This window comes from Pseudomassariella vexata, assembly GCF_002105095.1.
Source record: "Pseudomassariella vexata strain CBS 129021 chromosome Unknown BCR38scaffold_1, whole genome shotgun sequence".
NCBI lineage: Eukaryota > Fungi > Ascomycota > Sordariomycetes > Amphisphaeriales > Pseudomassariaceae > Pseudomassariella > Pseudomassariella vexata.
The window spans coordinates 463241-478998 of NW_024467956.1; the positions used below are offsets into that span (position 1 = coordinate 463241).

Sequence of the window (15758 nt, forward strand, 5' to 3'; positions counted from 1 at the left end):
GCCAGGCTTTCAATGAGCCTTGCTCGTGCTACTCATGGACCAAGACTTTCTTTGCGATGATGACCATTTACGACTAATTCCAATAGTCGTTATATCCGTGCCGTGGTTTGTTCAGAGTTCACGATATCTCGGACAAAAGAGCCGAGGTCAGCTGGTCGTAAGTAATCCGGAAATGGCCATGCTATGACACATCCACAATCTATTCACCCACCTCCACTCTCCTCCTCGCCCTCCCGGCGGAGGTCCTCGGCTAGTCTCCTGTCTTCTTCACAGGTACCCCCTTGGTGGATTAGACCATCAACAACTGGAAATCCATATGGCTTGCGCGACCGAGATCCCCAGACGTGCTGTAACGGGTCTCTCCTCCCCAGATGACGCCATGACTATCGAGTTATGCAAGGCCTTCTGCATCAAGAACAAGTACTCCCTCGCAGGCATCGACTACGACCGCGAGGCCAGTGGCTATATGTGTCTGCCCCTTTGTACCGGGTCCGAGTACAGCCGTGAGCGCTGGTGTGGCAGTAAAAAGTCTCGCGTCCAGACGTCCCAGCTGTGTTATGCAGTGCGATATGACCTGCGGCAGTGACAACAACCACATCTGTGGCGGACGCGGTGCTATGAACATGGACAAGAACGGCGCTAAGAAACGTGGTGTGGACAATGATAACTACTACGTCGGCCCTATCGATACTACCGTCGGTGCTCGCACGGATTGCTTCATTAGGGTATGGAGACCGGCAGCTAAGAAGTAGTAAAGTAAAGGCGGTCATCAACATGGCATTGTCGGCCCACAAAATACATAGGCCAAACATCACAGTATACTTCGTGTATTGAGTAGATCTTGTGATATCCTCCAAAAACAATGCTGCAGTGTGGTCAGGGTATATTCAGTAGTGTCATTGTCACCTCCAAGCTCACAGAACAGAACAATGGGAGGTTCTCTAGGTGAACGTCAATATTCAGAGACAATAGGGTAGTCACTTTCTGCGAATACACGAAGTCAGGTCTCTTGCCTCAGGTCCACACTTGACAATACCATGCGGGGGCGACTAAACATCAGCTGAGTTGTCCTAGTGACAGATAGTAAATGGCGTCGCCCACGCCGAACCCCTATTCATGTGCTTAACGTCGAAGTTTCTCGAAAGCGGAACTATTATTTACGACTATATACTATGTGTAGTCTTTGTACCTTATTCCATAGTTGCAATCTATCGCTCCTACCTAGGGAGGCGGGTTTCCAAACAAATAGCCAAATGCCGCACAAGCGAACCGCATGTGAACGCCGGGCACGATCAGCTGTTACTCCAGACTTCATATCGCGACTCAGGTGTCATTCCATTTCAGTTCAACAGCTGGCAACCCGAATTACCGCAACTTCAAGTCCAAGTGTTGACCTGCCACCTATTCCCAATGAGCAGCAAATCCAGATCATTCAGTCAGAATGCAAGTAGGGTCTGGCGGCCGGGGCAAACTAAAGAAGGACAGGCCACATCAGTCAAACTCATCGTACAATATCGCATCTATACATTCAGCATCGGCTCAAGACTAAGTTATACTGTCTAAATATTCGACTTGACTGGCCACCTAAAACCTAATTTCTTCTACAGTGTATTTATCCTTCCTTCCTCGCACCAGCATACCTCTCAGACCTGCTTCCGTTTCTTCTTTCCCCCGCACTCATCCTCAAGTCCAGGTATGCCCCCACCATCTTCACTTCGTGCTAATCTCCATCCATCATAAAAAATTCAAATTCGTCTAAGTCCCCTGGAGCACCTTTAAAACATCCGCATTTCCGGCCGCCATGAACATGTTACAAAAAGGCAAAAATGTGGCCCAATAAGGACTACACAAAGGGACCAAATTTTTCTCCCAAACACCAATCCCCGGGACTCCCTAGTTATCCACCACTGAGTTCAGCAGGCCCCAGATAACCCGTATCAACGGGAACTGTTTGATGTTTCATGGTTTTTCCCATGCCCAAAAAAACTTGAATCCATCCCATGAACCAAAGTTGAGACCCCAAACCTATGCTGCTCCAGACTGCCGCGAAGCGCGAAATGCTCTCAATTGTCTGTACTCCATGACGGCAAATTTCAGGCATGCTGCGCTGTGACGCCAAGAAAGACAAATAGAGCAAGATATATAAGTATATGCCATGAAATGGAGAAAGATGGAAGAAGCCGGTTGATGTTCCGGCCCGAGACTTGCTGGCCATACTCTGAATACACCCGGGGTGGAGGATTGTTACAGGGCTTTGGTCGCTGTAGTTCCACACGCCTCTTCAGCGACGCTACCTGAGAACGCTGAAGTCAATTTCTGCACCTATTGAACTCATGCCCAAGCCATTCATCGCAACGCTTTCGGAATTGGCTCTCTGTAGAGCATGAAAGTCTCCCACAGTTCGTGTTATTGGCGGTTGCTGTTGCTGATGCATGGCGAAACTGTTCGTACGTTGCGGTGGGGGGCGATGTAGTATGTTATTCATCAAACCTTGATTCATGTGGGCGTATGGCGGGCTGTGTCCATTGTTCTGCTGATGGTTCACACCCGTCATGGCTTGAGGTTGGTTCAGGCTCCCCACGCTCTGCGGTTGGTTAAGGATGTGACCTATTTGCTGTTGGTGCATGCCACCTTGCAATTGGCCATGCATGTTGGTATTGGATGGTATTCCCGGTGATTGGTAGCTATGGTGTGGCGGATGTGGAGGGGCTTGGGGTTGCTGCGGTTGTTGATGGTTCATGGATCCCGGCTGCCCCTGTCCCATACCATTCAGAACCATGTCGGGTATGGAATTGTATTCCGCCGCATGAGAATATTCGATACCACCAGGCGACATGACACCAGGTGAGCTGACCATGCCAGGGAAGGGCGAGTTCATGTCGGCGGCAGTGGGTGCGCCGTTTGAGCTCCCCGAGTCGGTCGCCATTTCATCCATCCGAGGTGCCGGTGTTTGAGCATAAGGCTCTTGCTTAAAGGCTTCGGGCTTGAAGTCGGCCAAGACAGGGGGCTGTGCCATGCCAGCATTGCCAAATCCATCAAATATGTCGATGTTGCAGATGTTATCCGGTACCCGCTGGAGCATCGGGTTGGCTAGTCTCGGTAGGATGTCATGCACCTTGTTGAGGAGCAATGGAAGGAAGTGGTGCTCGTTACCACGGAGACTGGAAAGGATCTGGAGGAGTGATTGTAGGTGCTGTTGAGGACCAACGCTGAATGGATCGCCCGACGATGGTTGCATTGCGAGAACGTCCGTCAGAGTGCATGTCACATCCATTAGCTTGCCCACTAAGGGTACGCCCAAGAGTTCAGTACTTTGAGTCTGGAATTGGGACGTGATTGACAACAAATCTCTGGCCATATCGATGGGGTATTGGTAGGACAACTCTTCGCCGTTGTGGGGCACGCATCCGTTCTGCATGCTCAAATGCCAGCTAACCGTCTTCAACCATTGCTGATTGGTCCGCATGTCGGCCAGCTGAGACTCTGTCCTATTCATATATGCCGGATGCATCTCGGATAGTTGCTTTTGGAGTGCTGCGAGATACGATGGGGAGCACTCATTGCGCGTCTTGTTCCACAGCAGCATGAAAGTGTCGTCAAAAGGCCTGAAGAGGTTGACGAGAAGGATGAAGCCGTTCAACTGATGTGCGAGCGGATCCGTGGGGTCGTCGGTGATCGTCGGAGGGTTCAACGTAGCCGGAAGAGTCAACGGTCGACCGTACTTCAATGCATATGCCCTGTGCCGACATGTTAGTCCGCAGTAGCCATATGAGACACTTTTGAAATGGCTACATACCTCTCCGTCACAAATAGGAGCCAGTACAAGCGTCGTCTTCGAGACGCTTCCACACTGTCAAACTGTAGGTATTTTTCCTCTTGGTTCATGCTCATAAGGGTTGCGATTGTGGCGGCTTCACGCAGATGGAACCATGCCTTTTCGTGCATTTCGATGGCGTAGCAGCATGCGAACAAGAAATAGCTTGTACACAGACTGTTAAGAGTAGGCGACTCAACGTAGTCGTAGCCCTTGCGCACTCGAAGTGTCTCCTCCATAAGCAAGGAGCTGGAGGTGATGCTGGCTCCCGGGTGCTCAAACAATGGGTCGCCACCTGGCATGGTCATTCCGGGCTGAAGCAACATGAATGCGCTCATAGAAGTGAGCAGACAGTAGGTGTCGAGGTTCTGGTCCATGTAGAGGGCCTGCTGCTCCACTCGTTGGCGGTTGAGAATGGGCATGACCGGGAACATGTGGCCGAAGAAGAATTCGATGCTCTCCTTGACGAGCTCGCTGGATAGAAGCCCGGCGTTGGGCGACAAGGAAGGCGTGCATGGTGGGCTGTTGATGCCCTGCAATCGGCTCTGGACTTTGGCGGAAAGACTGGTTGCTCGTTGGGTCTCACGTAACTCGCTGATGACTTTGGCCCTCGAGCCTTTGGGGCCTTTCTTCTGCGGGATTGCATTGTACGTGCAGGTCAACTGAGCCGAGGAACAGTTGCGGCACGGGTTAACGCCGTCACACTTGACCTTCCTGCGATGGCAAGCATCGCAGGCTCTCTTAACGGCAGTTGACATGATGTGGATCTGGGCCGTCTTGGTGGTCTCCTCAATTCAGAGTTCGCCGTTGCGACGGTGACACTTTGTATCTGATTTCTGACAGGGCGTTATACTTTTGTGGAGGACAAAGCACCGTCTCGCACTTCACGGGCCAATTTGCGGAGAGACTGGAGGAAGCAATTGGGCGAGCGAGGGAGGGCTTCGAAGGGTTCGTTTAATCGGCCCGTCGCTATGTGCAAGGCGGAGGAACAGCGTTCATTGGAAAACGCGGGGAATCGACGACCGGGGCGGTGGTTGGGCTGCAACTATATGCACCTATGGCCGCTGTAGAGACGGAAGAGAGTGAAGATCAAACCTCGCACCCGGCTTTCTAGAGAAGCAACTAGCAGTCGAGAGAAGGTCAAAACAACTTGTTGGAGTGTTGTTGCGAATTGCGAAACTCCACGCACGCGGTAGCAAGAAGGATAGGAAGTAAAGATGGAGAAGCAGGCCTGGCTGGCGGCCGAAGAGACAAGTCTGGGAGTGAAATGAGAGGGAAAACGTGAACGGGCCACACGGCACACCCACACTAGGCGGGCGAATGGGCGAATGGGCGACGGCGACAGGTCGAGAAGAAACGGCCCCCCGACGGTAGTGCGCGAATTGGGCCAAGCGATGAATAATAACGACTAGGGGGGCCAATGGCACAACCTAGGAGCAGCCAAGTGGCTAGTCTTCAATACCGTGCAATCACAGTGGGAAAAGACGCAGCTGGCGTAGTGCTGAACGTGTGATGTCAACAGCGAGCACCGTGCAGATTCGTATGCACACTACCACATGGCTTGGGAGCTGAAATTAAGAGGGTACGTAGTACTTTAGGAACTGCCCGGACTCGCTCAGCGTCGATGGTAACGTAGTACGAGGGCCTGGTCCAAGATTCAGCCATCGCCTCCCCAGTGTTCAGATGGTTGATTGTCACTGTCCCAGTCTTTCTCAGAAGGGCTTTCATGCATTTCTGGTGGGCGGAGCAGCAGGCCAGGCCATGATTGGTTTCAATTATCCTCAGATCACGGACGGCCCAGGACCTCAGGAGGAAGAACTGATTCGTTGCGGGGGATGCCTAGCAAGATAGCAAGATGCGACAATGATGGGAGACATCTAGAATAGGGTGAGCAATGACGACGAATTGCCCAACGTCCAGTTAATGATGGACTCAGAGCCGCCACCTGGTAGCAAAATTTGATGGCGTCGCATGATACTACTATGCAAAGCATGCCCGAAGCCTTGTCTTGCGACTGTGGAAAGTGGACAAAGACAGGATGACATGGCATGACGAGGTCAGCCAGCGCCGATGGACGAAGAGATGGAGCGACGAAATCTGATGTTTAATTCCCGACCCTCGACGAAGCAAATGCTGCAGCTCTCGTGAGACGTCAAAGAAGGCTGTAATTAACGACCCTCTCGTCGTCACACAGCGCATCCGTCCGCAGATTGAGGCTGGGTGCATCTGTGACAATGAGGATACGGCAGAGGCAGGCAGCCGGTCGACCCACCCGAGTTTATCGATAGGAGCCGGCCATGGGACAATGAGGTACCGTGGCACCACGCCATCTCGAGGCCAGTTGGTACTCGGAAAACCAGTTGACTGATTCGTGTGAGTTGCGCAAGAACTGAAAAATATGATCACAATCTACCAAAGCTTAAAGTTTCGTCGAGTCCGTTGAAAATTCATCTGATTGTTCACCCACTCCTTGATGGCCAATGTTCATGCACTCAATCCGGTGAGTGGAATCATCCAAGTCGACTGAACAGGCTGGGATACGACTGCCGCAAACAGATAAGTGTCATTGATTTGCAACAGGATTCCCGCTAAAACATCCACCCCTAAAAATGGGGTCAAGAAACAGGGGTGCTCCGCGTTCCACCACCCGACCGCATGCCCGCCCTTCTAGCCAATCCCAAAGTGTGGGTGGGGACAATGAATGGAAAATTGAGCTCACTTATTGAGGAACTTGCAGGAGGGAAAGGAATTTTCTTGGTGTCTTCTATTGCTTCATGCTAGGCTCGAAGCAGTTACAGCCAACGAGCTGACGGCTGTCATTGGCGGGCTGTGCACGTGCGTCCGGCTTGCTCCTGCTTTAAGTGGGTTCGCGATCAGCGCTGTCGTCTTGGCTGCAACCTTTTTCGCTCGTGGATGCAGGTTTCCCATGCGACATGACAATCGAGTGAGCGCAGGAAACAACACGCAACAACTCGACGTTTCCCTATTCGACTTCAAAACATCGTTTGGTGGGTGGGCGTCACCGAGCAAAAAACTTCATCTCTGGAACCAGCGGAACGGTTTGGCTTCATCCCCAGTTTCACCACGTTTGCCCCCATGATTTTCGGAAAAGCGCAGTGGACCCGTCAGTCTTTGCCTCGGCATAACAACTTGCAGCAACATCGATCGAACGGTAAGGGAATCCAATTGCCGCATCGGCCATCCCGCTATCACCGTTCATCTTATGTCAGCCGCAGCCACTCGAGGCTAGTGACATGTGAGTGTGCTAGGCAAACACTGTCACGTCACAGCCAATTTTCCCAATCCTTGGGACGCTCTGTGTTCTCAGGTAATGTTAAGCGATAGTTGGTTTCACAGTACTCGTCACTTGTGATGCGTACTACTGGGCGGGAATCGTGCGACAATTGGTTCCTCATGGGGAGGCAGGACCCTGCAGATGGTTGCTCAGGAGGTTCGCAGCACAACTATGTCGTACGAGAACCGTCAACTCATTCATCCATCAATGCGAAAACCGTCATCCTATAGTAATCGAGCCTTCTCCTACATGCGCTTTTGATATGCGGCGTGGCTACAAGAGCCCAAGATTAACCGACGGCACAGGATTGGAGGATTCCATTGCGTGCGGAGAGAACCCCAGGTCCTGCGCGCCTCGTCGTCTCGTCTCCCCCACAGGCTAATCTCTTCAACATCATGTCGTCAGTAGACTCGGTCCGAAACTAACTGATGCCCCAGACTCGCTAAGGAAACCGAGTGTCTCTTAGTGGAGTCGCGAGGGCGGAGTCTGCAAATCGACAGCATTCCCCGTGGAGTGGCATATGCATCGTGTCGACCTGTCAAGTTTTGACGTCGGCATCCCTTGGACCTGCAGATAACGACCCTGGAAAGGTTCGAACCAACATGCCGTAGCAGTATCGCTTCAAAATGGGACAATATACTCCTTTCGGAAGTCAGGATCTGTACCGGATGCGCGTTGCCCACGCTTTCATCGATGCAAAGCAGCTTCTTTCTTCGCTTCCTAGGCTTTCGTCTCATCTTCTGCATCCGTAAAGCCATAAAATCACCTTGTGTAATAAACAGCACGGACTTGGATGATTTTGCGTGCTGGTCGTCGCTGATCTCAAGCATTCGACCGTTCTGTTGGACCAAATTGACCGTCAAAAGACGAGGGACCCACTCGTTGTAGAATGAGGTATTTTTGGTAGTTATAAGGTCTGACACGTTCTCCAATGCAGTGCTTCCTGGCGCAGGCGAAATGTTAACCCCCATCTGGAGTCGAGATGCCGTAGAAATTATTTGTATATCCTCGGAGTTTCCCACCTCCCACTTTCCCCCTATTTTCCCCATATTTCCCATATCTTAGCCCCTATCCCAGCTTTGAGACCTACTCGCTTCTTCAGTATGGGGCGCTCTCGCCTTCTACGGCCATAGTTGAGGTAAGAAGGACGTTCAAATCCACAATATTGAATCATCAGCATTGTGTATCAGATAGTTTAGCACAGTATATCGCACTTGACTCCACTACCTCCCAGGTGTTTCCCTTCTTAGCACAAGCCCTGCTATGTTTGATACTCACTCTACCCAGCCCTCTCCATCGCTGTCTGAGTAATGCAATCAAGGTCTCTCCATCTATAGTAGCTATATTCGTTAGCGATATGTATCGTAGAAAAGTAACTTAGTTTGTACTGCTTCTCCGTTGGGTCTTATCTAGTGTCTGTCGAGCCTTCCCAACCTTCCCTGGCTTCCCGTATTTTGTTTGCAAGTGTATCAGGGTTTATTGTAAGAGTAGTGTCCAGTTTCAACCTGTCGCATATGTTTTTCTAGGTTTAAGTGGTTCACTAAGTGTATGTATTTACTAATAAATAACATGTTATGTTAGAATGTTCTTGTAGTTAAGATGTGCTCTATATAATTGCTTTGTCTTAGCTAGCGACACTTACTCTCAACTCTTTAGTCACAACGCAAAACTCCATCGGTGCCTTTCCTACAGGAGCTGAGTTACTCAATATGGCAACTTTTGCGTGCTCTGATAGAAGCATTGTTCTGGGCACTTGTAGCCCTGGTTCCACCGAATATACCTTGAAGGCGAGGCGTATTATTGGAGATGATATAGATATATAGCTATGACTAGGGATATATATCGTGGGAATTGTACAGTTGCATATGCTCGGGTGAGCTCGAGCTACTTGGTCCGCTTCTCATGCTACTTCATTATGAGGAGAACTATCACGGAATGATATAACAAACCCTGGCCACACCTAAAGCATCCAGGGCCACGTCGGAATTCACACAACGACTTCAGATGTCTAATCTTATTCTCTTATCAAGATACTCGTAGTCATCAGCGTAGAGCAAGTGCACACAGTCCAGCGGCCTCTCAAGACGGTTTAACAGGTATAAGTTTCAGTTATCTAATTCAAGTAACTCCAAACTTGGGCCGTCGGGGGTTATATTTCCACTTTTTGATGCGCCGATTCTAATAATCCCAAATGAAACTCTCGACCCATCGAGTTCATTTTATAGAGAACCCGATTTTGAATAGCATTTATCATATTGTCTACTATGGAAACCAGGAAGGCTCTTGTCTGAACATGCACTTTCTAGGGTCCTCCTGATCCTTTAGTAGGATATATGGCTTGGCTCCAGATATTTTCGAGCAGCCAGAGCGCGACTGGTCAACCGACACGTCTACATCATGGAGATTCCTGACAATTATGTTCTGTTAGAGCTGGTTACTGCGTTATATTTCGAAACCGGTCTACTTTTAGCTGCGAATCCTACTACCTGAGTGGTTTTTATCCAACACTTCATCATTAAAGAACCAAACACTAAGCAAGGGTCGGAACAACTTCACTATGCCAAACTGGTGAGGAATACCCTAACCATTCTCCGGACTTTGTTTACTGATGCTAACCTCACCAGAGGCCCTGGTTAGGCGACCTGGTTGGTTTACGGTTACTAAGGCTTAAATAGGTATTTTGACCGTGCTAGGGTCCCTGACAGCCGTATTTTTAGGCAATTCGAAGGGGCTGGAGGTCCCTGCTAGCCCTGTAGGACCCCCTGTAAGACTTGTTAGCTTGCAAATCTCTGTAAAATGCCTGGTACTTTGAAACTTAGCTGTTGTCTCGGGGGAATCCTCCGAAGCAGCTCGGAGTCAATGGACTCGCGCCCGACGAAGCCCTTATTGCGCCGAAACGGGACCATGCTACAGGATGTCCTGAGAGCTAGCAGGGTTACATTGATTCTAGTGCTAATTGTGCAAACCTATAAGCATTCAGGCGTTTTATTACGTTGTTCCGATCAGTATATATCTCGAAGATTGCATCCGAGACTTTTCTGAAAGCTGAAAGATCTATCATTTGGGTCTGAGAACTTGTTCATTTTTAAATGATCAATTTCAAGTCCACGCCGTTGGCCGGAAATACAAGCTGACGCTTCTGGTACGACCTGTTATAGTAGCAGTTAGCTCATATCTTATAACAAGCTTAAATTATAGTCACTTCCCCCGACTTACGATCCCTTTGCTTCCTTCTGGTATACGAAGTCCGTCTCGTAGAGTTCAAAGAAGCAATATAAAGATATTTTCAGTTTTTATTTGCAGTTTTTCAAGCAGCGCGAAGAAACGATTTAGCTTTCCCTACAGAGAATCCCCATCTTTCGCTAATTTTTTGGTAATCCCACGGTGGGAATGATTAAGGCCACAACTTGCGCAATTATATCGGCGATAAGCTACATGTTTGAGCTTCTGAAAGGAGAGCCTATGGCAACGAAGCCAGCCGTGACATTCGGCGGGTATTTGAGCTTGGCTCGCTATCGGCAAACAAGAGGCCCTAGCTGGAAATATACAGAGCCTAGGCCTTATATGGGTGTAAGGTCGAGGTACATTAGCCAGCCACACATGTAAAATAGCTACAGCTAAGACGAGCAGCGGTCATCACCCACCAAAAATATCAGAACACCATAGAAGTATTTCGGTTATAGGAACATATGTCGACAACGAACGCTATTAAATCGCCGATGTGAAATAGAAATTCTATAGACATTCACTGGGATCGGACATTGCAAACTATGGTAGTCTCAAAAATTATAGCTGGTCCGCCAACGATCACCAGCATCTCCCGTCTGGTAATGCGGAAGAACATTTGAAAACGCACATTGCCCACGGGGAGTATCTTCAGTTACTGGTATATATGTTTTTTTTGATTCTGGACTTGGGTTTCTTTCTCTTTCATTGTTGTGGAAAAAGAAAAGTTAACTCATGGGTCTCCTGCAGGGAATTTCGATAACATTACCAAATCCAACGACCTCCCGCCGGGGACATCGCTCTCATTCACTGGGGATAGAATTAACATTAGAGCATAGGAGGGAAAACCTGCAGTGTCATATGCTCGCGCTGGAGGGCATATAGGTTAGTTATATTACTTGTGTTTCTGGTTATATAGCCATCCGGTATCTTGGGGAGTCTCTTCGGCCGACAGTTTGCCTTTCATCTGTATTCGGGATTCCAAATGTAATCCAGTTTATTAGTTTTCTTTCAGCTTTTATACGTATTTGGTTGTCTTCAACACATAAGCAGGTGTGTCTTGCAATCTGGGCTGAGGAAATGAGGTTCAAAAGCTGCTTAAAATACGGTGGAACCCCTCTAACTTCTGGCTAGACAATCCGTTTTCTAGCTTATAAGACTGTTGGAATAGTCTTCCTTATGCTAATCCTAATTCAGGCGGGGTTAGTTAATCTGGACAATAGGCGTTTCTTGAAAATTTGGATAAAAGCAGCGTATTTAATCTGGCATAGGATGCTAAGTTATTATCTAAATGTGATCGGGATAATAAATGCAGCGCTGTATGTACCATATGAATCGAAATCATCTCCTTAAAATTATGTTAACAGATCTTTAGGGGATAGCTACAAGTGGGAGTTTTTCCAAACGTATGGCAGTTACTCGTTCTGAGACTTTGCATATATTGCTTCTGGATAGGAATAGGTGCAATCATTACGAGATATATTAGAAAAGAAATATGACGAACATATCAGACCTGGAGGTAGATGCAGTCGATTCCGGTTTGGAGATGGAGGAAATTATACCGAAACTAATTTATTCACGCCTACACATTAGCCGAATTTTGTCTGCTTTAACTATATTATTGCGATGTTAGATCCTAGGATCACATACTTAAAATAGCTTTATGCCAACCCGGGGCTATTCAATTCTAAACACTGTCAAAGTGACTTTATATTGGGCTAACCGTCGGTTTCTCCTCATCTGGGAAGTCCAAAGCGTTCTGTTCTATATGCCGAACACTTAATAACTGGTGGATAGCCATGTTATTAAGTTCTTTGGCATCGGGCTTACAGTCTGGTGTGTCAAGTCTGCAAATCTAAGCCCGGGATGGTAATCTAGGTTTACACAACCTCTGGTAATTCTTAAATGGAAAGAATTATTTTAATTATCAATGCGGCGATTCATATGACGTGTTTCACCACTATCGCCTAGTTGAGGCATTCCTCACCGGTGAGAAGTCACTCCGGAGCCACTTCGGCCACGTGGGCTCTCAAGAACACCGCACCGTAAGTTCTTCACGGGCGATCTGCCTCCTCCTTTCTGATCTCTGAATTTAGACCGACATGAGAACCGGTACTACGAGTGGCAGGAGCGCGATAGTCTTCGATTTAGGAACCCGTATTCTGCCTACTACTTGAGATACTTTGCTGTTCTCCTTCATCATCGGGTTTAGCGTACGAAAACGGGCTACTATACCCCGTTTATGATACTCAGCGCCGCTATTCTCCTTACCGGCACCTCCCTCATAACTGCTTCGGAAGCCTGGTTACTCGTCGCATAATAGATAATCTTTCCGCTTATTTTTGGAGCTAGCGCCGGGTTAGGTATTCAGCAGGCTTAAACGGCCGCTCAAACTGTCCTCATAGCCATAGACGTGTCCACCGGAGCCGTGGTGCTCATCTTTACGTAAATCCTAGGCGTTACCGTCTGGTTGTTAATAGCGCAGAATCTATTGACAAGATAGTTACTGAAAGGTCTATTAAGTAGAGGATGTTCGAGCGTATGAAAGGCGCGCGCTACAGTATTGTATCTACGCACAAGTAAGAGCATGGAAAATGAAATTGAAAGAGAGTAAGAAAACACTCATTCCTACCTTCAAAGAAATAATTTTACAAGATACGCAAGCAAAGTTGATGTGCGACGCGACCACTACCAGACAGAAGCAAACAAAATCAAATCAGAATACCACTAGGCCTGGACGACTGGACGCATCGAAACAAACACAGGAGCAGAGAGATGTTAACTTATGGCTTGCGTCCTGTGGCGCAGGGCCGTTACTGGAATGCCAGCCAACATGTAACCTTGCAGGAAAGTGCGACCGCTTGCCGCCGAACAACAGCTCTATGCATTCCCCGAAAGTTTCCCGCAGAAAATCCCATAGTCGTATGGAGACCTGAGCCGTGGTTCAGCCTGGTGCGGCACAGTTATGGAGTTGTTGTGGTGCTTCGGGCTAAACTGCCATCAACGAAAATGGAACAACGTACAGAGATCGTTTTCTTCAGAGTTTTAGTCCATGTATATGGAGTGCCTGAGGCCACAAGGTTCAAATGAGTATTTTACTTGAACAAGATCAGCTCAAGAAGATACGTCACTATCTATCTGACAGTCTTGTGGTAGTGTTGGGATCCGTGCACCCCAGCGAACCTGAAATAAGCCCCAATCATAGATGCCTCATAGCCCCGCACAGCACATGATACTGTTACAGTTAGACTACTTGCTGAATCAGGTCCTAGTTGAATATGCGGTCGACATCCCTGAAGCTTGATTACAGCGTCGGGCGCCACCAGGTGAACAGCTGCCATCCTAACTATCGCAATACTGCTGTCACCCAAACGGTCGCACTATGGGTAGCGCATGCAAGAGACACCGTTCTGATGAACAAGAGCACGACTTGGCCGTTAGCGACAGACCAGGGAAGCGACAGGCAAGCGAGCGTGCTATGCAAGCGGAGCATCACGGAACCGGCATTCAACTTGTAGGCTCGGGAAACATCACCATCAGAGGAGACGCAAATTTTGGTACGAGACGCTCGACTACGCACTGGAGTGACAAGTACTAACGAATGAAAGGAGCAAGACATAATCAGTGCCTCGCAGACTTAAGATCCACCGATCCCCGCCACGACAAAACGCGCATCCAAGATGCAAAGGGTGGCCTGCTGGAAGACTCGTACCGCTGGATCCTCGAACATGCCTATTTCATTCAATGGCGTGACGACCCACTAAGCCGCTTGCTCTGGATCAAGGGTGATCCTGGTAAGGGGAAGACAATGCTGCTCTGTGGTATCATTGAAGAGTTGGATAAGAAGCTAAAGTCGAACACTGAAGGTGGGAATCTATCCTTCTTCTTCTGCCAGGCTACCGACTCGCGGATTAATAATGCCACCGCCGTACTACGAGGCCTTGTCTTTCTGCTTGTCGAACAGCAGCCGTCTCTCATCTCCCATATAAGGAAGATGTACGATCACGCGGGCAAACAGCTGTTTGAGGATGCAAACGCATGGGTAGCCCTATCCGAGATTCTTTCCGACATCCTGCAAAACCCGGCGCTACAGAGCACCTATCTCATCATTGACGCGGTCGATGAATGTGAGACGGGTTTGCTGCAGCTTCTCAAGTTTATCATCCAAAAGTCCTCCGTATCTTCCCAAGTGAAGTGGATCGTTTCTAGTCGCAACTGGTTACAGATCGAGGAGCAATTCAATACGGCTAAACAGAGAGTTCGACTATCACTGGAGTTGAATGCCGAGTCTGTGGCTACTGCTGTTGATATATACAACAACTACAAGGTGGATCGTCTGGCATCAATGAAGAACTACAAAGATGCAACAACACGCGCTATTCGAGATCACCTGTCCTCAAATGCGAATAATACGTTCCTTTGGGTAGCCTTAGTCTGTGAAGAGCTGGAAAAACTTATGTCATTTGAAACGCATAAAGCCCTAAGAACATATTTACCAGGTCTGGATACACTTTACGAACGAATGCTACAACAAATCCATTCTTCAAGCAGTGCAGATCTCTACAAGCGGGTTCTGGCTGTCGTATCGGTCGTATATCGCCCTGTAACCTTGCAGGAACTGGTTTCCCTCGACGAATCACTACAAGGTTTCTCAGAGAATCTCCCGGAATTTGAAAAAGTTATTACAAGCTGTGGCTGTCTCTTGAATGTTCGAGAGGAAACAGTTCACTTTGTCCATCAGTCTGCGAAGGACTTCTTACTCAAGAAGTCGGACGATCAACTTTTCCCACTTGGATTAAAGCACGAGCACCGCGCCGTCTTCTTGAGATCACTCCAGATACTGTCCAGCACACTCCACCGGGATTTGTACAGCTTGCAGCATCCAGGATGCCTTATCGAGCAGATTCAGCCGCCCATACCAGATCCATTAGCCACCGTCCGCTATTCTTGCATTTACTGGGCTGACCATCTACGACATAGACGGAATGCAATGCGATAGTGGTACTGAACTCTCTAAATTTCTACGCGGTAAATTTCTTTACTGGCTTGAAGCTCTTGGTTTGTTAAGAAGTCTGCCAGAAGGTGTAGCTGCGATAACAAAACTTAGGGCTTTCCTTCGAGTAAGTCTTATATCATACCGTCTCTGCTTTAGGGTATCCTAATCATTCTAAGCAGGAATTGGACGACTCCGTACTTTGGACCTAGTATACGATGCGTACCGATTTATTCTTCATAATAGATGGGTAATTGACAATGCTCCTCTTCAAGCTCTGGGATGCGAACAGCGGCGCCTGCGTACGGGCATTCAAGGGCCATAACGACGAGGTCCACTTGGTGACCTTCTCGCCCGACGGCAGCCTCCTGGCGGCGAGCTCTAGAGATGGGACCGTCAAGCTCTGGGATGCGAACTGCAGCGCCTGCGTA

General features: G+C 48.7%; 3 protein-coding genes across 3 annotated transcripts; 2 read left to right on the top strand and 1 right to left on the bottom strand.

Annotated features, from left to right (window-relative positions):
• Window positions 1-316: 316 nt before the first annotated feature.
• Window positions 317-752, top strand: BCR38DRAFT_479533 (uncharacterized protein; the record flags this gene model as incomplete). Its single annotated transcript, XM_040863164.1, has 2 exons — window positions 317-513; window positions 584-752. 2 exons carry the CDS (start codon window positions 317-319, stop codon window positions 750-752), a joined length of 366 nt encoding a protein of 121 aa, XP_040720595.1.
• Window positions 753-2290: 1538 nt separating this feature from the next.
• BCR38DRAFT_329554 (uncharacterized protein) lies at window positions 2291-4572 on the bottom strand (the record flags this gene model as incomplete). Its single annotated transcript, XM_040854891.1, has 2 exons — window positions 2291-3737; window positions 3797-4572. 2 exons carry the CDS (start codon window positions 4570-4572, stop codon window positions 2291-2293), a joined length of 2223 nt encoding a protein of 740 aa, XP_040720596.1.
• A 9144-nt stretch (window positions 4573-13716) lies between these two features.
• BCR38DRAFT_404133 (NACHT domain-containing protein) lies at window positions 13717-15333 on the top strand (the record flags this gene model as incomplete). The annotated part of the gene is made up of 2 exons (XM_040857812.1): window positions 13717-13891; window positions 13943-15333. 2 exons carry the CDS (start codon window positions 13717-13719, stop codon window positions 15331-15333), a joined length of 1566 nt encoding a protein of 521 aa, XP_040720597.1.
• Window positions 15334-15758: the final 425 nt, after the last annotated feature.